The sequence below is a fragment of the Podarcis vaucheri genome (assembly GCF_965113315.1).
Source record: "Podarcis vaucheri genome assembly, chromosome: 7".
In the NCBI taxonomy this organism is placed as follows: domain Eukaryota; kingdom Metazoa; phylum Chordata; class Lepidosauria; order Squamata; family Lacertidae; genus Podarcis; species Podarcis vaucheri.
In genome coordinates this window covers 30358668-30383348 of record NC_138765.1, presented here as the reverse complement: position 1 = coordinate 30383348, position 24681 = coordinate 30358668, and the positions used below count along the sequence as shown (strand labels likewise).

At 40.8% G+C, this 24681-nt stretch overlaps 1 protein-coding gene across 1 annotated transcript in view; it reads left to right on the top strand.

Moving 5' to 3' along the window:
• The window catches only part of MACO1 (macoilin 1), a 63784-nt gene that overhangs the window by 17579 nt on the left and 21524 nt on the right, over window positions 1–24681 (top strand). The window contains exons 2-6 of the mRNA XM_082231627.1: window positions 7322–7463; window positions 9019–9145; window positions 11395–11518; window positions 14546–14724; window positions 16219–16717. Of these exons, the coding sequence (XP_082087753.1) occupies window positions 7322–7463; window positions 9019–9145; window positions 11395–11518; window positions 14546–14724; window positions 16219–16717 (1071 nt within the window). The remainder of the gene's footprint in view (window positions 1–7321; window positions 7464–9018; window positions 9146–11394; window positions 11519–14545; window positions 14725–16218; window positions 16718–24681) is intronic.

Sequence of the window (24681 nt, the reverse complement as noted above, 5' to 3'; positions counted from 1 at the left end):
CTTTCAAAGTCCTTCTGTGTAGTGAATATCCTCTGTTAATAAGGCTGTTGTCACAACCATCACATCACAATGCCTAGATAGATCGATGACATGTTAGGTCTGAGAATAACAAATCTGTGCTGCTAAAAGCTGAAAGAACCCCCACTGTGTGAATTGTAGTATCATAGAATTATAGACTTGGAAGGGACCCCGAGGGCCATATAGTCTAATCCCCTGCAATGCAGGGATCTCAATTAGATCATATAAGACAGAGTAAGGTGCAGTAGAAGAATGTACCGGATAACAAGGTCTACGTGCACCAGGAATAGATAACCTGTGTCCTTCCAGTTGCTTCTGGACTCCTGCTGTCATCAGCCCCAGCCATCTTAGGCAATAGTTGGGTCAGGGATAATAGGAATTGCAGTCCACCAGTGTCTGGAGGGTCACAATTTGCTGATCCAGGCTGTAGCTGTCATAGCCTGCCTATGCATTAAGATCAATGTCTAAGGCCCTGTTTTCTGACCCATCATCATGAACTATTAGATTGGTGGGTCATAATCTCAGCATCTACGAGTGCCACAGGTTAGCTAGCCCCGTGTTCATGATAATGCATTGAGAGCAACAACAAAAACTTGAGAGCATGCTGGGTGGGAGGGTGATAATGCAAACAACTTACAGATGACTTGATTAATGAACATTTAGCCTGATTTGTTTGTGGGGAGATTAGATAACATTGCATCAGGCAAGTGTTATCCCACACTTTCCTGTGCATTTCCCTGTTACTTTCCTTATGCAGTCTGATACTCTAGGGAAGCGGGTTTGTTTCACAAGAGCTGTGAATCTGCTTGAATCGTGCAGCTTCAATTTGCTGAGATGTGACCTAATCCCCCAGAAAATAGTGACAGTCTGCAAGCACCCTGCATGCTGTGATTCTTTGCTATAAGTCCTAACAGAATGATTATTACATTGCCAAGCAAGATGTTTTGCTGTGGGCTTAAAGCAGGCATATCCACAGATGTCAGTGTGAAATTATCCTGCCTTTACTGGGCAGCAGTGAATGAACATATACTAAGAAATAGTTATGCCTGTGGAGTGACGAATGCCCTTCTTCTGGCACTGTTTGCCTATCAAGTGGACCATGGAGAACTACAGGCTACTCTCTGTGGTGAACAGTGGGCCCGTGGTTAGGGCAATGGTTGATGTGGGCAAACAGTGCCAGAATTGAAGACATTGCCCTTCTACCTACTCATTTTTTCACTCTCAGCATATGACAGAAGGTTACAAAGCCCTAAGGAATTAGAAGTAACTGCATGAACATTGCCCCTTCCTATTACATGTTTGTGACTTCTGTGATGTAGGCAACAGGTTCCTAGCACACTGATGTCATGGGAAAAGCTCTGTGGTACACAACAGGACTGGGGAAAATCACTTTCTGATTTTTGATGCTTGTATTAAGGATATACTTCATTCAGCTCTTGCACACAGCAGCATCTTACATAGATGGCCTCGGTCCAGTATACCTGAAGGAGCGTCTCCACCTCCATTGTTCTGCCCGGACACTGAGGTCCAGTGCCGAGGGCCTTCTGGCAGTTCCCTCGCTGCGAGAAGCCAAGTTACAGGGAACCAGGCAGAGGGCCTTCTCAGTAGTGGCACCCGCCCTGTGGAACGCCCTCCTACCAGATGTCAAAGAGAAAAATAACTACCAAACTTTTAGAAGACATCTGAAGGCAGCCCTGTTTAGGGAAGCTTTTAATGTTTAATAGGTTATTTTATTTTAGTGTTTCGCTGGAAGCTGCCCAGAGTGGCTGGGGAAACCCAGCCAGATGGGCGGGGTATAAATAATATATTATTATTATTATTATTATTATTATTATTATTATTATTATTATTATTATTATTGCAATGGAATAAAATGGCACATAAAGGCAGAGAAGGTGGGGAGTGCAACAAAAGAAGGTAGAAATGAGATGAGCATAGAAAAGAGAATGGAGGAGGAATCTGAGCTCCAGAGAATTGCTGTAAGTGCTGCTGTTCAGGGTGCCTGCACAGAGCCTACAGGGCTGGTTTTCAGAGGGGTGTGGATGATTTAGGTGAGAGAAAATGCTATCTGCTCAAAAGGGGAAGATTCTGCTCATTTATTCAGCAAATTTTGTGATCAAAATGTGTAATAACATTATGCAGAATCTGCAAATTAAGCAAATCTAGAAACCAAGCAATTCAGTCTTCTTTTCTCAGGCCTCTATTTGTGCCCAGAGGTGGCAGTTCCTAATTTAGTGGCTTTTTCTTCTAACTTGAGGGAATAGGATAAGTTTATCCTGGTAAAGAGGAGACTATGAGGAGATATGATAGTCATCTTCAGATATCTAAAGGGCTGTCACATGGAGGGTGGAGCAAGCTTGTTGTTGTTTTTTCCCTGGAGGGTAGGACCTGAACCAATGGATACAAGTGACAAGAAAGGAGATTCTGACTAAACATCAGGAAGAACTTTCTGGCAGAAAGAGTTGTTTGACAGTGGAACAAACTCCCTCAGGAGGTGGTGGACTCCCCTTCCTTGGAGGTTTTTAAGCAGAGGGTGGATGACCACCTGCCATGCATTGCAGGGACTTGGACTTGATGACCTTCAGGGTCTCTTCCAACTCTATGATTCTATAATTGCTTGTTTGCTTGAAGTAATATTCAGAAAACATTGTTCTGCGTTGCTGTTCAGGTTTACTTGCAGGGCTTCCTTTTTTTACTTCCTCTGGCAAGCTTGCTCATACTATATAAAATTTCTTCTCCTTCTCCTTCTCCTTCTCCTTCTCCTTCTCCTTCTCCTTCTCCTTCTCCTTCTTCTTCATTGACTTTGTTAGTCATGCCCAGGGAACACAAAGCTACTAAAGACCAAACCAACAGGCAAACTTCCGCCCAACATAGATACATTAAGACCAAGAGGAAAAATAAATACATTAGAAACACCCTGCCCACTTCAAAAAAGTCATAGGTAGTTAAAGGCCCAAGGTCTGGTTATAGAAAGTTTTTGCCTGGCACCTAAAGATATATAAGGATGTCGCCATGCAAGTCTTCCTAGAAAGAGCATTCCATAAGGGAAGTCACTGCAGAAAAGGCCCATTCTCTTGTTGCCACCCTCTGGACCTTTTGTGAAGGGGGCACATGAAGGTCCTCAGATGTGACTGCAGGTTCTGGACTGTTTCATATATGGAGGTACTTTGAGGTCTTTGAGGTACTGCAGTTTTTTTATACTGCTAGACATGTTGTTGCTGCTGTTGACTCGAGATTATGCCTAGAGCCCATAGGCAAATATAATACTCCTGATCTACTGACCTAAGAACATCAGGGAGCATGTTGCAGCATATTGGTCCTTCCTCCGCCTGTCTCTTGTGCATATGGCCTCTCTTTTTGCATTAATTAGCGCTTGTATAGTGTTGTGTTTGTGTCAGCGCAGAGTTATAAACTGCTTAGCATTACCAATACTGTATTAAAAACAATGGGCCAGATGACCTAGAGCCAGTGGAAAGCTGCTTCTCCCCTCTCCAAGGAAGAACATCATGGAAAGAGGGAGATTAGTCTGGCCCCATCCTTCAGCCAGAGAAAGGAAAGCTCACCTTGCCCAAAAGAGCACTTTGTAACAAGAACTAGTGTCCACTCACTTATCCACACTTCGTCTTGTCCTGCTGAACAGCAATGCGAGTACTTTAAATAAATGCCATAGCCATTATTAAAGATGTAGCACTATGCCATATATAAAACCTACCATGGAAGGAGAGGGCAAGGGAGTTCATGAGTCCTATGACACATTCCCAATCTCTTTATAGCATTTAAGAGATTGGGAATGCCAGGTCTGCACTAGACTTCATATAAGCAGCTAAGAACTCTTATTATGGCTACAATTATTTTGGTGGAGCAGGGCAAATCATTGAAGTATGCACATGAAACCAGAGCCCAGGAGGTGGGTTACATTTGTCCAACAATATCTTATTACAAGATCATTCTCCGGCAATTGTATAAGGTGTTATAAACTATGCAGATAAAGTTGTTTCCATTCTGTTGTACAGGCTTCCAGCACGTATGGTGGCTTTTAGACATTATCTTGGAAATAAGAGAGCAAACTCTTGAAAAGCAAAATAGCATTGTGCATATTGTTCAGGGATTGCCAGTGCTTGAAAGATAGGGAAGGCTCTCAGTAATAGGTGGATGTTTGCTAACTGCTTGAAAATATATCAGTTTTAATTGCTGTTGTAATGACCAAACTGGCTCTTCCTTTATTGTGTAATGTGTATTTCATTCCCTCGAAATAATTTCTTCAAACTATTCGCAGGAACTGGATGGAGTAATTATTCTGGTGAAAGAATGTGAGATGTCATCAGATGGGAAGGGTATTTTCTGTTGTGCTCAGGCAGTAAAATGATCCTAGACGGTTGTTCAAGTTTATGAATTAACTTTTTGTATCCCATGCAGCCTGACCTGATTACTTGGAGTGGGCAGGGGTTATACAAATAAATTAAGTTAATATGAGTTTTTATTTGTTTTTAGTTGACTGTTAAGTTTGTTATGCAGAGTTCTTCCTGAGATCCATGCACTGAAGGTCTCTCTGTTTACTTCTAGTAGGCCCACTGGAAAAGCATAGAAGAGTAATACTTGGCTTACTTGCCAAAGTCAGACATAATGCTGAACAATTATTTCACACTGCCTGAGTGAGCCTTAGGCTTGTGTCCTCTCTCCTTCCCTCTCATTGCCCCATGTTTTTTTTTTGTGGCAAACTGCAGCTTGCCATTGCATCCAGACTAGTAAACAATAATTTGTGCTTGCCCTCCAAACCAGAATTGGAAACTACAATATGATTGTGGGGGAAGAGGCAGAGAAGGAAGCAAGTGAGCCTGAAGTTCACTCACGTAATGCCAAACCATAGTGGCCCAGTCCTCATGTAAATCCATCTGTTATCCTCAGTTTGGATAGAGTGCCTGTTGTCAGCAAGCCTTTCACAGGCAACATTGTAGTACTTATTTCTGTACAGAAATAAACCTGTTGTTCACCAAGGGTAAATCATGACTGCTATTGATGCTGTGATTAGCTGCTGTAAGTTTTTATTGGATTTTTAAAAATTGTTCCTATTTTGCACTTTCTCATATGGCAATAGCAGTTTAATTGTTCCTATGGATCCATGTCCTTTAAAGGACTTGCAATAAAAACAGACCTCATCCTGGATGCAGAAGGAGAGATAAGGGGCATGGGAGCAGCCACAAAGTTTAGTTTCAACTATTGTTAGCCTGTTTTAGGCCATTTATTTTGGAATATCAAAATATTAACTAAAAAGCAGAGCCCTACCTTTTAAAATCTGTGAAATGCAGGTAATTGCGGTGTAAATGAATCTAGAAGGCTGAGGTGAGCCTTTATCAGTGATGTGGTTTGCACATAACACCAAGTTACAGTATAGCCAAAGTGTGGTTTGTTTGAACATTGAAGCCCAGCAGAGTAACCATAGTTTGCTTTCTGGCAACAGCCCGCAATGTGAAACCACATTTTTTGGTTTATTAACCATGGCCTGTTTTAACTATGGCTTGGCATTATGCCTGAACCTAACAGCCTTACTTAACTATCATTTGTTTGACCCCCACCATCCCTGATGCTTGCCAAGCTACAGAGGCATGAGGCAACATCATCTGGAAAACAAACCAAGCTTTGGATAAATAACCCATGCCTGCTTGCTTTGTATGTGGGACAACTTGTGGTTCTCTGAACAATTGCAATCATATGCTGTTTGAAAGTTAATCCAGCAAAGATACTACATGGCACCTTGCATTAGGAAATGATCATTGTCATTAATTGGTAAACAGTGACTGTTTTCTGAGATACTTTCCTTTACTCTGAGGTGGGGCATCTTGCTGTGTTTTAATGAAATAAGGCTATTGTTAGTACTTAGCTTCATCGTTTTTCACACTTTCTGCAGTGCTGGTATGCAGTGTAGCTGCAAACAGTTTTATCCTTCACACCAACTTAATTCTCTGAACTTTTATGAGAACTGAAGTTTTTGTACTACTCTTATAAGCATGTGACAGTTATGGACTCCAAATTGCTGCAAAGTGACTTTGACATTGTCATCCTCTGATTTTTATGTGGAATTCAATTTGGGGCAAAAATACAAGACTTCTGCATCCTTTACTTGTGCAAAATACAAATTATGTGAGCACTGCAAACTTACGTCCCCAAACTGTAAACCAAAATGAACAACAGTGACAAATATATTTTCTTTCTAATTATGAAAAGAGCTGCTAGCTGAAGCTGTTCTCAAGAGTAGTGCAATATGCCTCTTTAAAAAGGAGTAGAAATTTTGTTTTGGCCGCAGCATAAATATACATCTATACCTAGGGGCACACCGTCTGGACCCCAACTTGCGGTCCCCATTGAAGCCTCACTTACCAGGGGTTTTGCATCTTCCATTGAGATCTGCCTCACTTAACAGGGTCTCAGGAAGGTTGCATGAAGCGTCTGGAGGCCTCCATGTGATTTCATGGGGCTTTCATGAGAATCTGAAAGCTGCCACAGCTGCTTCTCTTTGCTCCTCCAGTGGTGGTGGCAGCATGCCTGCAGAGGCACCCCTTGAATTCCACCTCAGGGGGAGGGAGGAAGCGAGCCAGCGAGAAGGCGAGAGAGGGGAGTGGCCCTTTTCACATGTCACAGTAAGCCATAGTTACATACACTGACTGCTTTCATATGGCATGATAAACCATAGTTAATGGTTTACAGTACTTTAATTGTGAAGATAGGTCCTGCTTCACTTCCCTCTGAGTGAAAGCAACGAAATATATTCCTGGTGTAGCATCCAAACTAGCAATTATAGTTTGTTTTGCTCCAAACAAGCCATGATGTACAGCAAAGCTTTTTGGCTTACCAGTATCATGTAGTGTGAAAGCAATCAACATGTTTGTAACTTTTATTTATTTACAACATTTTTGTCTGTCCATTAACAAAAAAAATCTAGCTGGTGTACAGTTTTGTTTTAAAAAACAAAACAAAACAAAACAACAACCTTAAAACATAAAATGCAGCATGGACATATCATTACCAAATTTAAACCAGCATCAGCATGAAGCTGGCAACAGAAAACAATAGTGCCAAAGATCTATAAAGCTCTAAAACTTAAGTAAACAAGTTTTTAAAAATGTTTTCAATTAAGTAATGCCATTTTCAACACACTGCCTCTTTCCCTGGACATTACATCCTCATGTAATAATAGTGTTACCTCAAATGTATTTATTTTCAACAAGAAAAACATGTTCCTTTGACTGCTTTGGTACTGCCTATGTATGCTAAATTAATGCTTTGCTTTCTTTTTTCTCTTTCTCAGTACGTTTCTGTACCTGAAATTCCTGGTAGTTTGGGCCCTTGTGTTGCTGGCTGATTTTGTTTTGGAATTCAGATTTGAATATCTGTGGCCATTCTGGCTTTTCATCAGGAGTGTTTATGATTCCTTCAGATACCAGGGATTGGTATGTATAACATAAAAGTGCTGGTGTGTGTGTGTGTACCAGTTTTGGTCACTTTCACATTACAGTGGTGCCCCGCAAGACGAATGCCTCACAAGACGGAAAACCCACTAGACGAAAGGGTTTTCCGTTTTTGAGCTGCTTCGCAAGACGATTTTCCCTATGGGCTTGCTTTGCAAGATGAAAACGTCTTGCAAGTGTTCCGATTTTTTTTTGCTCCCCCCCCTTTTTCTAAGCCACTAAGCCGCTAATAGCCTTTTAGCCGCTAATCCGCTAAGCCTTTAATAGCCGCTAATAGCCTTTTAGCCGCTAATCCGCTAAGCCTTTAATAGCCGCTAAGCCTTTAATAGCTGCTAAACCGCTAATAGCGCTAATCCGCTAAGCCGCTAATAGGGTTGCTTCGCAAGACGAAAAAACCGCTAGACGAAGAGGCTCGCGGAACGGATTAATTTCGTCTTGCGAGGCACCACTGTAAACCCTAGCTTTTAAGATGTGATGAGCTTCAGTAAACCTCAGGATTGCGTAGTTTACTTTTCTTCCTCCTGTACTGCTAAGATGAGTAGTTCAGAAGCTTTTCCTTAAGTATGGTTGGTTTGTATCATCACGATCAAACAATAGTTATTAACTATGAAGCCAGTCATTTTAATTATTGTACTGTACTCCTTTTAAAGGTTTTTTAACACTGCTGTCCATTGCCCTGATGTTTTGCGAGAGGGTAGTATATAAATACTTTCATAAATAAATAAAAATAATAAATAAAACTGGCTTTTAAAAACTTACTGTAGTTATTAACCACAGTTCCAAATCTGGATGACATGGCAAGCTGTGGTTAAGCAAAAGCAAAAACGAAAGCTTCTGCGCATTCCCTCCCAGCTGGTCTGAGACCAAGTCTTGCTGCAGCTCGTTCCTAATAAACTGTAGTTTGTCATAATATGTGAATGTGGTCGTTCTCTCTAAGCCTAACCACAGGGTTGGCTGAGAGGCTAAAATGGAGCAGGGGACCATGAGCTCCTGGGACAAAAGTGCAATCCATCAGTCAATCAATTTCACAATGGTTGTCATTATTTTTCTTCACTAATGCTGTTGATGGAGCAGCAGGCTTGCACACTGCAAGGAGACAAAGACTTCTGATAAGTATGTTTTTGCTCAAACTGCAATAACTTAGTCTTCAGACACACTTATGCCATCTTTGCTGTTACAGTTAGTCCTCTGGATATGGTGTCAGAAAGACCACTGTGGTGACATAGGGCCAAACAACACATGACAAAAAGCATGTTTTTTTAAAAAAATTGGGTGTATCTGGTTTGTGTGATAAGTTGAGGAGTGACTGATATGAATCTATGGTAAAAGAAATGCCCATTTACAATGCAGTAGTAATCAGAAACAATGGTAACAGGAAAATATTGATAATAAAAGACTTGCCATTCATATAAAAGATTCATAAAAAATTAAAAGCTTAAATAAGAAACCATTGCAATGCATTGTTTGAAGACTGTTCAGTGCAATTATTTTTAAATTTTAACATACTCTTTCTTCTGCCCCTCTCCCTTTTCTGTAGGCTTTTTCAGTATTTTTCGTCTGTGTAGCATTTACATCAAATATCATATGTCTGCTCTTCATACCAATACAGTGGTTGTTTTTTGCTGCCAGCACGTATGTTTGGGTACAGTATGTCTGGCACACAGGTAGGTCACATTCATTACACTAAATGGTAAATGTAAATCTTAGAGCATGATGCAAAATAATGGTTACTGGTTATTTTCTCAAAAGCCACATGTAGTCACTGTTAGATCAGCCTACTGTTGTTTAATTTGGTAGTACCGATTTCAGATTGTCTTTATATATTTGAGTTTAGTCTTCAAATATACAATGTAGCCTTCAGGTTTAACATTTCCCAGTCCTCAACAATACTGGGTATGTTTTATGTTTTTGCTGCCATGGGCTCTTTTGAAAGGTAGGATGGGATATAGATATAATAATATAATAAAATAAACAAGCTTGCTTATATGAGAATGAACTCAGGAGTCTGAGGCCTGGCACCCAGTGTATTGTGAACTGCACTACAGCATTTTTAGCATTAGGGATCTTGGCCTTTCAGGGTGTGCATTTTCTTCTTTCTTTCAGGGCATACTTTCCACATTTACTTGCATGCTGTAGAACTTATGCATTGCATAGGATTCTAGTGCGTATTCTAAGTTACATGATCAGATCATGCAGGACACTGCTCTGCCTGTTGAATCTCCTGGCAATCTGCAAAATCTGAACTGTGTCTTAGAACACATTCCAGGGGAAACTTCTACTAATTGGCAAGTTGTCTTTCAGGGACGTTTGCCTACTATGACTGCTTTTTTTCTTACTTAAGAATCTTAGATTTCTGATAGATAGTTTGCAAACATAAGGAGATGTCCTCAAGGAAGATACAAAATTGTTTCATACACATACTTATGGTGATGATTCATATTCTACTAGCAGCACAGGTACCCTTTCCCCATAACTTCTTCCAGCACCGTGTTGATAACAATTGGGTGCAGAAACCATGTAGGTGGCTTTTTAAATAGCCACTTGTTTGGCTGCCTGTGGTCAATGAGAATTGTCTCCAGGCAACCATAGAGAGCAGCTTTGGACAACTGGAAGTGTGTTGGTTCTTAAAAGCTGTTGATGTGCCACAAATAACTTCACATATTTTTATTTAATATGGTCTGAAAAAGCCTTTCAGGCTTGTCTTATATGCAGTGAGAAACCATTGTTTTCCACTACAAGAATGAATAGTGATGCTGTCTCTTCTTTCATACCTGCAAGGAGGAGACACTTTCGATTTTAAATGAACCATCATTCCCTGTCACATTTGTTATGGAACTCTCATTTCTTTAAACCATGGTGTGCTGGAACAGAACCATGGTTTGAAGGTGGTTTGTTCTCACCAGCCCTAGTTTCAGCAAACCACAGTTCCCTGATGTCACAGGAGCCGTGGCTTAGTTTAAAACAGAAAGCAACAGCTTTCAGTCTCCTTCTTGCGGGGGTGAAAGATGGAGAGAGAGAGCACGTACTTTCTCTTAAACATACTATTTGTATCAGACAGAACCTTCAGTGAACTCTCTTCAGTGACTGCTGAAAACATTTTTGCTTAGACAAGGCTACCCAGATGTCTAGAATGCTGATGTGTTTTTAGTTGATTGATGGTTTAAAATTTTTGAATGTTTTAAGTAGTTGTTTTAATTTTTTTACTAATATTATTGCTTTTTTCTTTATATAAACTACTTTGAAGATTTTTACAATCAAGCAATGTATAGATTTAAATAAATAAATACATACATACATACTATGACACCTCAACCTGTGAGAGGTCTACTGCCGGTATTACCAGTCAGCAACCATCACCTGAGGAATTTCATTCTGCTACTCTGTATTCTCACATTCACAAATGTAATCTAGTTCTTGCTATGAGATAAACTTGAGATAAACAAGGTGGGAATTGACTTTGTCCAACTACAATGGATAATCAACAATATATTTAATTCTCCTTCTAAACAGCAATAACAAGTTTACTCAGTCAATTAAATAATCAGAATAAAATAGACAAAGTGCTGTTCTCTAATTTATGGAAGCTAACTTCCCCCAAGCACTAAATGAAAGATTCAGACCTTAAAGTCATATATATATTTGTTAAGGGAGTACTAATTTCCTTATTTTCCTAGGACTTCACCTTTTCTTCCAATCTATTGTCTTCATTTAATTTCTAACCACCTTCAAACTGCTTACAGAACACATCTCCATAGCCAGCTGGTTTCAAAAGGGAAATGCATTTTAGTTCTAGCTCTATCATAACAAAGCTTTTTATTTTATTTTTCTTAGTTTATAAAAGCCATGTCTTAAGACTTCTGACTTCCTTTTGGATGTTTATGGTGCTTGATTTCTGCCTTTCTGTCTCCAACAGAGAGGGGCGTGTGCTTACCAACAGTATCGCTGTGGATACTATTTGTTTATATTGAAGCAGCAATTAGATTTAAGGATCTCAAAAACTTTCATGTAGACCTTTGTCGACCTTTCGCTGCACACTGGTAAGTGTTCCTTCGCTGTCACTGTTTTTCTTTTTCTTTGTAGTATTCTCTCAGATTTATGATCTCATCTGTTATTCCTAAGCAGACTGTACTTTAACCATCAAAGGTGTCAAGCATGTTACAGTTGCATTTGTGAAAACTTAATTCTTCAGAGTTCTTTGAACTGAATAGTATGTCATAACAGAGGTAGATTTCTCTCTGTCAGCATGGCCATGTGGGGGAGCTTCCCAGACATTCATGCTGAACCCTCATAAGCACTTTCTATAGATATAGCAATGTGCTGCTTTTTAAACTTGTGGTTGATTCATGGGCTATTTGCAAAAGGACTTTTAAACAGCAATGCCTGTTCCCAATAACAGAGCAGACACACAGAGTAAAACTTACCAGTTGATGATCAGGGATAAAATCCTGCTAAGTGGAGGTTAAATCCTGCTGCTTTGGCTGCCTGCACCAGCAGGGCAGCTGGGGCACACAGCCAATGTAGAATGAAGCCCTATGCAACAGCTGGTACAATCTTCTCATCAGAATGACATCAGCTGATTAGTGAGTGGGCCTCATGAGCCAAATTTGTCCCCCAGCAAGCCAAGATTGACACATAGGCTGGAGGTTCCCCACCCTTGGTTTAAGCCCTAACCCTATCCCCTGGATAGCTCAGTCAGTTAGAGCGTGGTAATGGCAAGGTTGCAGGTTTGATCCCCTTGCATTGCAGGGCGTTAGACTAGATGATCCTCGGGATCCCTTCTATGAAGTGATCCATCCTCCAGACACCTATTAATTATGGTTAACTTTAACCCTGACTTAGTGTGGAAGGATAAATAATCACCATCTATTATATAATGGTCTGAAGACCTTAATTCCTTTACAACAGTTGAATGTACTTTCTATAATTATGTTATTAACTTTGTTTGGATACCTGTTCAGATATTTGGATGACATATATTGATCTGTGTGTGCAAATTAAGTTTGATGTTTTTGTTGTGTTTCTTTGTTTATTTTTTTCTCCCCCTTTTTTGTTTGTTCTTTCTTTAATAAATTGGGAATAAGAGAATTAGTTTAAAAAACACCAATTCTTAGCATGATAACCAGGCCACTGTGCTAGTGCTGCTTGTGATTTCTCCTTGCAATTTTACATGGCCAGTGTGTACTGTGTATTGGGGGACTTTTACATATTTAATTTGGCTTTTTTACCCAATATATAATTTCCTTTTAAAATTGCTGCCCATTACCCAACAGCTTGCCTTCTTTACAGTTACAATTTTAAAAACTTGGTTACTGAATTTATTTGTCACTTCCATAGAGGTTACAATTGCATTAATTGTTAGTGAAGTTCTTCTGAAGTCAACATGGTTCAGTTGGTGGAATGAAGCCATGGACCACACCTTTTATTTAAATTAGTGGGTTGTAAAACTATAATTAATTTGGGTAATTAATGTAATTAAATGTAGAAAATTAATGTACAGTGGTACCTCGGGTTACATACGCTTCAGGTTACAGACGCTTCAGGTTACAGACTCCACTAACCCAGAAATAGTACCTTGGATTAAGAACTTTGCTTCAGGATGAAAACAGAAAGCGTGCTCTGGCGGCCCGGTGGCAGCAGGAGGCCCCATTAGCTAAAGTGGTGCTTCAGGTTAAGAACAGTTTCAGGTTAAGAACAGACCTCCAGAACGAATTAAATTCTTAACCCGAGGTACCACCGTACTGTTTTAATATAATGTATGAGGTCTAACATGGTGAATGCCAAGTGCAATTTTTAAAAAAGCTTACTTAAATTCCTTCAGACACCTAGCTGAAAATGTAACTTTTTCTGACTGCTCTGGATTCCTACTTTCTGTTAGCTGGTTCATCAGAGTAAAGTTTATTGTTGCCTTTTCATCTTTAACCCCAACATTCATCCAAGGAGCATACATGTCTCCCCCCACCAACACCATTTTGTCCTCACAATAACTCTGTGATGTATGTTAGACTGAGGGAGAGTGCTGGCTCACAGTTTCCCCATGAAGTTTTGGCCACCTGGGTCATAACTCCAATACATGGATCAATTTTTTCATAAGGGTAGCACAATGCTCTGCCATCCTTGGAGCAAAACAGCTACCCCACAAGCATTGCCGTCACTGTCCCTGCTAAGTGTTAAATGTGGTGATAGACTGACTGTGCAAAGGCTGCCATGGTGCTCTTGTGATCTGAAAACTATGGAACTGATCAAGCTAAGCATCTTGGCTGCCCAGAAGCCTTCCAGCAGCAGAGTTGAGCAGTAATTCTAGCTACCACTTGGATAAGGGGTACTGGGGACCCTTTTCCGTCCAAGAGATGCATTCCCTAATAAGAAATCTTCTGGCAAAATGGAATTCCAGCCATGGAAATGTCACAGGTTTCTACACAGACATGTCTCCATTCTCCATCCAGGCAATAGAGAGGCATTATTACAGTTCAAGAACACATTTCAGCTAAGCAAAGGTACAGAGAGCAGGTGCAGAGAGTGCTGGTGAGGGGTGTGCCCTTTAAGGGTCCCGGGGGCTGCATAGAGAGGCTTAGAGGGCTGCATTTGGCTCCCTAGCTTGAATGTCCCCAGCCCTGACTTTGGGAGAGTTTGTACTTGAGCCAGATGACTTGAGCAAGGGACATCTCTTCCCCCACCCCACCCCGGTTCCTTGTTTCACATTTTTTAGGCTGTGCTGCCATTGTGTTCACCTGTTTAATGTAACTATCTTGTTTAGCTCTGATCTCATCACCCAGTAATGCTGCCAACACCATCAATAAATGATACATATAATATTTTGTTCTGTCATTTCTCTTGATAACCTGCAGTGGAGTTGTTCATGGTCCTAATCCAGAAGTACATTTCTCTTCATACAATTTGAAGTGTGATTATTTATAAGTGAATAGCAGGGCCATGCTGTTTTCTGTAGACAACTGTTTCTGATAAAGAATGTAATCCTGATTATGTTTTGTGGCATGCTGGGCATTTTATTAGTTTGCTTGTATTGTCTATGTTAACAAAGTCCCCTCTTCTCTTTCTCTCTCTAGTATTGGCTATCCTGTTGTGACTTTGGGCTTTGGCTTCAAAAGTTATGTCAGCTATAAAATGCGATTAAGAAAACAAAAGGAAGTGCAGAAAGAGAACGAATTTTACATGCAGCTTCTTCAGCAAGCTTTGCCCCCGGAACAACAGATGCTACAAAGGCAAGAGCGAGAAGCAGAGGAAGGTAAGTTTTTGCTTAGCACAGACCTGGGGCAGGCATAATGGTTTGCAAATTTAGAACCAGCCTTGTTACTCTGCCTTTTCCCCACTCTTCCTGCTCTTAACCACGGGTTCTCAATCCAGATGCACCAGCACAATCCACTCTTAACATAAACAATTGGTCTTGTCTCTGTGCAATCATGTTATTGGGTTCTGCACCTATGCAGGATGTCTTTGGAAACCTCCCTGCTCCCCTCCTCTCCTTTGGAGGCAACCATTGGCCACTTTAAGCATCCCCAAGAGAGATGAGGGCTTTCCCATTCAGTTCTCATCTGACCACCACAATAGCAGCATAGCTGGAGACTTTCCTTGGAACTCTTTTCTTATTTATTCATTTGGCTTATTAATACTCCACTTTCTGTATGTTAAGAAGATATTCTGAAGCTGTTAGCTGTTTTATATTCTTGATTTCAATAAGATCAGTGAATTACTTTTCCTAGGGCAGGGTGTGTGTGTTTGGGACTCTAGAATTTTCTCAGTCAATTCAATTAAGCAAATTAAAAAACTTTTTTGATTTTTTAAAAGGATTACCTAATTATTCAGGCAGTGGAATTTATAAAGTATTTTAAAAATACAAGTATTTATAAAAACTGCATGTGAAAAGCACGATCTTAACCTCCTTAGCTCTCCTCCGTCAGGCAGGAGGGACTCCTCTGCTATGACACACAGGTTGGACATTAAATAATGGGAAAGTGCCTTTTGATTCCAAACAATCATTTTTAACATATGAAAATTTAATTAACCATAAATCATGCAATGAATAATATTTATTTAGTTAGGCACCCTACTTTTTCCTTTTGGGGAAGCAAATTAAATGAGCTTTCCTTAGTATTTTAAATCTTGCTGAATATTTAAAGGTTATGAAAGTAGTTGCTGTATTGATTCCTGGGTTTATGCATCATGAGAACAGTCATACTGCAGAAAACTCTTCAGGGTGCTTCACTGGAGAAATGTACTAGACTAGGGATGTGCAAACAAAATGTAGTGTGAAGTGCTGTTGTTTAGGATTGCAGCCAATCCATTTCATTCCCTCCCCCAACTCAGTTTTCTGCATTTTCCTCTTAATAGTCAATTAGTATTCTGTGACTGCTGAGCACACTCAGACTTCACTGGGGTGTGTCTAGGTTCTCTCCACCACACCACACCCCAAAAAACAATTATATGTTTTTCCCCAAATAATTTTGGACTTCTTGGCTGAACCCCACCACCCTTGTGTGAAGAAACTATTGTTTTTACTACTCACAGCACTCACAGTCTAAACATAGGAAATTGTGAGACTAGTGATACAATATTTCCTATATGTCCTGTATGAGTTTTCTCTGTGTTGAAAGAAACTGCTTGTTTATTTGTTTTCATATCCTTAAAATAAATGGCGAGGAGGACATGAGGTTGAGAATATGTGATACTTCTTATTTAAGTTTTAAATATTGCCTCTTTTCTTTCTTTTTTGGTACTGCAGCAGCCAAAGGATTGTCTGATATGGATTCCTCTATACTTTTGCAACACAATGGAGGCATTCCAGCCAATAAAAAGTTATCTTCAACATTACCGGAACTTGAATATAGAGAAAAAGGAAAAGAAAAAGATAAGGATGCCAAAAAACATAACCTTGGAATAAATAACAATATTTTGCAACCTGTAGACTCTAAAATACAAGAAATTGAATACATGGAGAACCATATCAACAGTAAAAGATTGAATAATGATCTTGTGGGAAGTACAGAAAACCTCTTAAAAGAGGACTCATGCACTGCATCATCCAAAAATTACAAAAATGCTAGTGGAGTTGTGAACTCCTCACCTCGCAGCCACAGTGCAACTAATGGGAGCATCCCTTCTGCATCAGCTAAGAATGATAAAAAACAGAAATGCACTAGCAAAAGCCCCAGTGCGCATAAAGACTTAATGGAAAATTGTATTCCCAATAACCAGCTAAGCAAACCAGATGCACTGGTAAGGTAAGGTTGATATGTTAGTGACCTAGTTTCCTCTCGACTCTTACTTTCTCGCTGTTTCTTTTCCCAGTAAGTTAAAATGTCTTTAAAGGATTTGGGCTTGTGCATGGTTCGGATTGGGTTCAATCTATTCCTGCAGTATTGTTGTGCGATCAATATCTAAAGAAATGAACTAGGAGTCTCTGAGTTCTGTTCCTAGTTATGGCATTAACTACAGTAAGCTTACTTGGTGCAGAATTACACAACTATTTTTTTCCTGTGGTCTGCATAGGAAGGAATAATTAATTTTGGGGATCGGGCTAATGAGCACAGTTTCTTATATTTGCCTGTGCTTTGCATGCATTTGTATCTGGAAATACTTCTTACTTTTTCTAGTAGTGTCTTTCTTGAGGTATACAAAAATTAATGTTATTTCTTGAATATTCCTCACATGCGAGAACTGAATAATTCTGGATTAAATGATACCATCACATTTTCAAAACCGGATTAAAGACCCTGCTTCCTAATACAACAGGATTTTGACATGCTATAGTCTTCAAGATGAAAGAATTTATTGGTTTTGTGTGTGTAAATGTTTCTTCCTGGAGTAGAATTGCAAGTGATGCATATACAGTGCACTTCATAGAAATGCTTGCTAGTAAATTCATCCCGTGGGTGGGAAGAGTGATGGAGAGTAAACTTTATTAGCCATAAAATATGTACTGGAATTTATATAGAATATTTAAACCAGAAGTTACGTCTTGGTTTCCTAAGATTAATTTGAGATTAAAGGCTTGGTCTGGGGACAATTGTGACTGTTGCTAAAACAACATTCATGCAAAACCTAAAATAAAAACGCTAGAACCCCAAAGCCGTAGTTGACTGTACCACTCAACATGTTGACAGTTCTGTCACTTTCTGGTGAGTATGGCAAGCAGAGTCTAAGCCTTTCTCCAGCTTTGAGCTGGGATTGTTCCAGTAACTGCATTGCTCTGCTCTCAGACGCACCATGCAACTACATAGATTCTCACACTCTCCACATTCAAACTGGAATAAAAGGCTGAGGCTTGTTGTTTTGGGTGCTGGGCTGCATAGGAAGTTGGAGTGCCTTGGCAGCCCAGCACAAAAACAATCCCCTGCCTGAGTCCAAGTTTAGAACTGAAGAGGCGGACAAAGATCATCCCCGTGGTTGCAGGAGTAGACTGACACAACTGTGAGGGCAATACTCTTCTATCTTTAGCTCCTAACTCAGAGCTGGGGATGGCGGTAGGGGCTTTCCCCTCACCTTGTACATACATATTTGGCAGTGGGACTTGCTTCTAAGGATATAGAATAATAGCGTCAAAGAGCATACTGTTATGGGTTTGCAGGGAGCCAGGATCCCCGGATATTCCTGGGTGCCAGGTTCTCCCCATAATTTCTGAAATGTGGGGGTTGAAGTCAAGCCAGCTTCCCCAGGAGCTGGGCTTAAAGTGGTGCCATGCAAGAACGAAGACAAGTGAATTGAAAAGTAGAACAAAGGTTCACAACATATTTTCAGAGACATCAGTCCCCAACTCTGCTTTATTATTAAAGCAGAAGTATAGGCATTTCCAGATTATTTTACCTGTGGTATATATGATAAACGACTCCATGCTGAACTTAAGCAGGTTTGGGTCTGTTCAGTGACTGGGTGGGAGGCCGCTTGGAACTCAGGGCAGCAAGCGTGGGGTTTCTATGATAGAAGAAAAGTGGGATAGAAATGTACTTAAGTAAATAACATTAAAAAATAATATTCAAAACAGCTTCCAAAAAACAAAAACATAATTTAAAATACCATAAAATTACTAAAGACAAACTCAATAAAACCAGTAGAAAAGAGCAAAGCATTAAATGATAAGTAGCATAACAAAATCTGAAAAGCAGTACTGACCTCAGACTTTGTGGTTTGTTAAACATGCATGCAATTATTATTATTATTATTATTATTATTATTATTATTATTATTAAAAACAGTTTTAACCTGTGGCCTAAAACTACAGAGCCAGCACAAGGTAAACATGTCAGGTGAGGGTGCTGCACCATTGGGATGCTGCCTCAGAAATGCCCCTCCTTCCAGTCACCCTATACTGTACTAACTTTCAAAACTGGGGCACCAAGAGGAAGGCTTTGAGGATCTTAAATGACCTAGCATCCTTTGGCAATTAACATGGAAGAAAAGCACTGAAATGTGAAACATTATACAGTATTAGTTTGCCTCTGTAACTGAGATTTAGCAGCTAAAAGCAAAACATTTGCAGAACAATTATCAGCCAGTGTTCAGTGTACCATCATTGTTCTGATTATTACTGCTGTTTGTGTTGCTTTGGTGCAGAGAGCATGTATCGCAGCATCCTCCTTTTTCTGCATTTGTAGTTGTTTTCATTCACCTGTGGCACCGTAAAAACAATGTTTCTGAATATGGGAAGCAGTGAAAAGAGTCTGTTATTTGTCAGTTTGTAGTAACATTGAAAAAGGAATTATTATTTTTTGTCATTTGTGATACAGTGTGTGTTGTAAAGCACCAGGACGCAACTGGGCCTTGTAGAACTGTTATAAAAAAAAGAACAGTTGTACAAGGCACAGTTGCATCCTGGTGCTTTACAACACACACTGTAGCACAAATGACATATATATATATATATATTTGCTTTCGTAGATTTTCACGGGTACAGGAATGCAGGTTTTGGTGTCTTCGGGTGTCTTCCCGTGTAAGAATCGGGGTGTCTGTGCGACGTTTCGACGAGGTCTCACTCGTCATCTTCAGGCTGGTGCTTTCGGCTTCTTGTTACTGGAACAGAGCAGAATCTGGTGTTTGAGTTCCTATAAATACTGTTGAGGGGTGTGGTGTATAGCCTCCAACGTTCTGGGCAGAGAGGAAGTTCCTAGATTAGTGTGCCTTTTCTTCTTTTGTTCCTTAATTACTTGAGGAAAATCTTGAGTGATTTCATGAGTGATATTCTGAATACCACTGGGTGGGTCATTAAGTGTAGATTAGTTGCTAAAGCTTTTGTGTCTTGACCTCTTGAGCTTGTGAAGAGTTTTTCTGAGAAGATGGCTGTGCTGCATTTAGTTGTGCTCTGGCTTGGCTTCGTGTATAGGGGCGAGCTGTGCACAAGGCACAAAACCACAGCTCGCCCCTATACACCCCAAAGAGTCGCCCAAAACCTGCATATATATGTTCCAGTAACAAGAAGCCGAAAGCACCAGCCTGAAGATGACGAGTGAGACCTCGTCGAAACGTCGCCCAGACACCCCGACTCTTACACGGGAAGACACCCGAAGACACCAAAACCTGCATTCCTGTACCCGTGAAAATCTACGAAAGCATATATATATATATATATATATTTCAATAAGTTATATTTTTATTGTATTTTATTTGTAATTCACCAGGAACAATGTAGCTATGAGCAGAAATTAGCTGAAAGTCCCTCTAGGATCATGCCCACAGAGGAGTTCCCAAACAGAGATAATCCCTGAGCCCCCTTTTGGCATGGGTCTTTCCAGCCCCCTCTTGAATTCAAAACACTTCCAATTCTTCCTTTGAAGTTGAATTACCTAATTTCATTTTTAAGTTCAGGTGATTGACAGGCAGTTCTGCCCACCTGTCAAAAGCTACCCTCGAAAGTCCGGCAGGTTCTGGATTCAGTTCTGTAATCATTACAGCATCACAATCACTTTAATAGAAGTAGAAGCAATAGATTCCAATATGCCTTGTATGTAGAATCTTTGCTGGGAGTTTAGGACTGCTGGCCTCCTCCAGCTGCCTGTGACACTTTAAGACCAACTATTAACACGTTTCATAAAAGAGCTGATTTCCTAGGGCATTGCAAGCTCAACATGTGGATAATGTAAGTTGCTGGCAATGTGTATTTACTAACTTGGAAATTATCTATACCAGGCATAGGCAAACTCAGTCCTCCAGATGTTTTTTTGAGACTACAACTCCCATCATCCCTGACCTCTGGTCTTGTTAGCTAGGGATGATGGGAGTTGTAGTCCCAAAACATCCAGAGGGCTGAGTTTGCCTATGCCTGATCTATACCAATTAATGTACTCAAAAAGGCTACTTTAAATTATATGTCGTACTATAAACCATTTCTGGCAAACAAAGCGTTTAAGGATGTAGCAAAACTTTAATCTAGAGAGTCTTTGTAAGATTAGAATGAAAGCGAAAGCCTTGTAATACAGATAAAGAAAGGGCTTCTGCAGAGAAGGGTAATAGAACTTATATTCTGGCTGGTGTGTGATACCCTGCTAGATGTAAGAACAATAGGAAATTTTGAGCCTCCAGCTGGGATGAAATGCTGATCGGATAACTTGATTACTGAGGGCTGGTGTACAGGTGTAATATTAGCTAACCAGGGTTAGGAGGCTAGGGTTCAGGGAATAGAATGACATGCCCTCCCCTCACTTGCACACCCCCCAATTTCTTTTACCTTAGTTCAACCCTGTCTTCTGAACACTAATTTTGGAGAGCCCCAAATTTCTAGAAATAATATTGCTCAATGGCAATGACAAGCCTAGGTATGCATGTGATACAGAGGACACTGCCGGAGGGGATGTAATGGGCAATCCTGAAGATCCTCAATCCCCCCCAAAAAGTTCAACCAGCCCTGAAAATCTCAAGTTTTAGGTTTATGTACTATGTCCACACTTGCCAGCTATATGGGATAGAATTAGGGAGCTACCTTCCAGAAAACTGTGGGAAAGTGAAACATTTATCCATCTGAAATCTATATAAAATCAGCGCTTTGGATCTTTCCTGGGAATGGATTCAGTAATTTGAGTTCTACCACTGAGAAGATCCTACTTCTGAGCATCTGCAGAATTGAACTCATGAAGGTGTGGAATGTTAAACTGGGACTCTGCAAAGGGTCTAGGTGAAGCAGATGGACACATGCCAACAAAACAAGCAACCCAATCCCTGTTGGAGTGTTTAAGCAACACACTGAGGGGGTGTTTAAGGGGAGCCCATGCCCCAGTCCTGCCCCAGCACCCCCATCCCATGTGCCCTGCCCCATCCCTGCACAGAATTTCCTGTATTGAGTGGGAAACGGGGCTGCAAAGTGTGTTAGTACAGTGGTACCTCGGGTTAAGTACTTAATTCGTTCCGGAGGTCCGTTCTTAACCTGAAACTGTTCTTAACCTGAAGCACCACTTTAGCTAATGGGGCCTCCTGCTGCCGCCGCGCTGCCGAAGCCCAATTTCTGGAGCAAAGTTCTTAAACTGAAGCACTATTTCTCGCTTAGTGGAGTGTGTAACCTGAAGCATATGTAACCTGAAGTGTATGTAACCCGAGGTACCACTGTAGCTTCTGCGTGATCATTCAGCTGAATGGAGTTAGAACCCCCCTTCAGATGCATAGCTCTCTCACAGGGACTGAAATGTTGTGAAAAAAACTTGCATACATGGCCACTGCTCTCATCACATTTTCACTTTTGAATGCCTGAAAAGGAATTGAGGGTGTAGCAATTAGGGACGGACAGCTATGTCAATATGTGTGCCGTACCACCCCTTCTTTACTTCTGTGGTAATCTGCACTTTTTTAAAAAAAAATTGTCTCAAAATACATGTTTGTTTAAATGCATATTTTCCTGGTTATCGCTGCTGCTGAGGACCACATTGTGACTTTCAAAGAAGTGTGACATCTGTTGGGTAGCTAAGTTCCAGTGTGCACACCAGTCCAAGGGCATTCATGAAGACTGAATTCCTCAAGCATTCCCTGATAGCAGTGTGTGAATGAAAGGCGTAATGATATGGGGGCTGGGCCTGGCTTGATTCCTCACTTTCCCTTTCATAAACTTTTGAGTAGCTTGTGATAACACAATACGACAGACTTGTATGGTCTCCTGTTTTGTTGGGAATCATGCCAAAAAAAACCAGCACTAACTGATTTTCCAGTTAACAGCAATCTTGCAGTTTGAGACTGGTCACTTTAGAAAAATAAATAAATCTGGACCTACCTGATAACCACAGCCAGAATTTTAGGCCTAGGATTTTTTTTTCTTTCTGTTTTGCATTTGTTTTAAACACAAAAAAACAAATCATGCTTGCTCAGTATAGTCTCGTATTCTCTTTTTTCACACCTAAACATGACTGTTGTGTTGCCAGAGTCAGGCTGCAACTGTGTTTCACCCTTTCCCCTTCAACTTGAGTTGCACCATTGGGTGTGAATTGAACTCTGAAGGAAACTGGAGCCATTTGTGCTTTGAAGCGGGGAGGAGGGGCAGGCAGCCAGGACTGAAAACCATTTTCATGTGCAATTCATTTGGAACTTTTTTGTTCCTTCCAGTGCTTGACTTCTAAAAGGAAAGGTGCCAAAGTTTAATTGCTTAGAAATCTAATTCTCTGGCTGTGAAGTTTTGGCCCTGAATAATGGCTCTGTGTGTGTGTTTGCATGCACCAAACTAGATCTAATGGTGGCAGCTGCACTTGTTTATATGTCTGCCCCTTTCATAGGAGCCAACTCCTAGAGGCAAAGGTCCCTTTGGCCTCCCCAATAAAATAGTTGAGGGGGCCAGCCCCCCCCTCGGTTGATAGGCACTGCCATTCAAATGGTGTGTGCAAACCATGCCTTGTGAACGATTATGCAGGGTGGGGCTTACCTGCCCCCCTTTATGTATAAAGCAAAGAGGAGCATGTAATTTTTATACCAAAGGGAGCATGACAAGTGAAGGGTGCTGAATCCTTCCCCTCATCTTTACATTTGGGGCCAGCTCCAGGACTGAGAGGGCTGTCACCAAAGTATCCTTTGGTGCACCCCCTCCTATGTTGATGAGCCCTGGCAGGTTTACCTGGTAGGGGAGGTTGGCAGCATTCTGATAGGCAGCTGGTTATGAACGCTGCCACTTTAATTTTCTGCAATGCTCCAGAGTGATGGTACATCAGCAACATTGTAGAAAATTAAAACAGTGGCTCCTAGGCATCATTTGAGAGACCTACCTGGGCTCTTAGTGCAGTGTAATGACGGTACTTTGCTTTCCTGCCTGCCTGCCTGCTTTTGATCACACCAGTCACTTCTCTTGCAGTCTGATTCCAGTGCCAGATAAGCCACAAGGCTGGGAGGAAAGTGCCTGCAACGACTGCCCATGTTGAGGTTAGATTCATGATGGGGCAACATCCAGCTATGTTCTCTTGCTTGTCCTTTTTGGTGTAATACTTCGGTTCTCCTCCTACTATACAGTGGTGCTTCGCAAGACAAAAATAATCCGTTCCGCGAGTCTCTTCGTCTAGCGGTTTTTTCGTCTTGCGAAGCAACCCTATTAGCGGATTAGCGCGTTTAGCGGTTTAGCGGCTATTAAAGGGTTAGCGGCTTAGCGGCTAAAAGGCTATTAGCAGCTTAGTGGCTTAGAAAAAGGGGGGAAGCGAAAAAATCGCAAGACTCGCAAGACGTTTTCGTCTTGCGAAGCAAGCCCATAGGGAAATTCGTCTTGCGAAGCGCATCGAAAAACAGAAAACCCTTTCGTCTAGCGGGTTTTTCGTCTTGCGAGGCATTCGTCTTGCGGGGCACCACTGTACATGAGCAGAAACAACACATGAATAAACAGACTGGACTGCTCCCATCATGTCTAATTTGGCCTTGAAAATATAGAGCAAGTGGTTTATTCCTCTTTGATGAGAGACAGGCATTCTTCTATCTGCTCAAAGTCACCGTCTTGTCTCAGGGAATTTCACCTTTGTAACTGTATCTGAGAAAAAGATACAAAATGCTGACCTTTCATTCATACATATATTTTTAAGAATCTTGCATATGTGTAAAGGGCTACATGGAAACCTGCCCTTTAATAAAATGGGGTGATTCCAAACCAGCAATTTTCCACCTCTACGTGTTTTTTAGAAAAGACTTGAATAACATTTGGACTTAAACTGCTGCAGGCTACCTGTGTGCCACAAATTACTAAAGTAAGCATGTGTGGGCAGGCAACTAGTAGCTTTTATGGACTTACTTGCAAGGCTAGAATCCA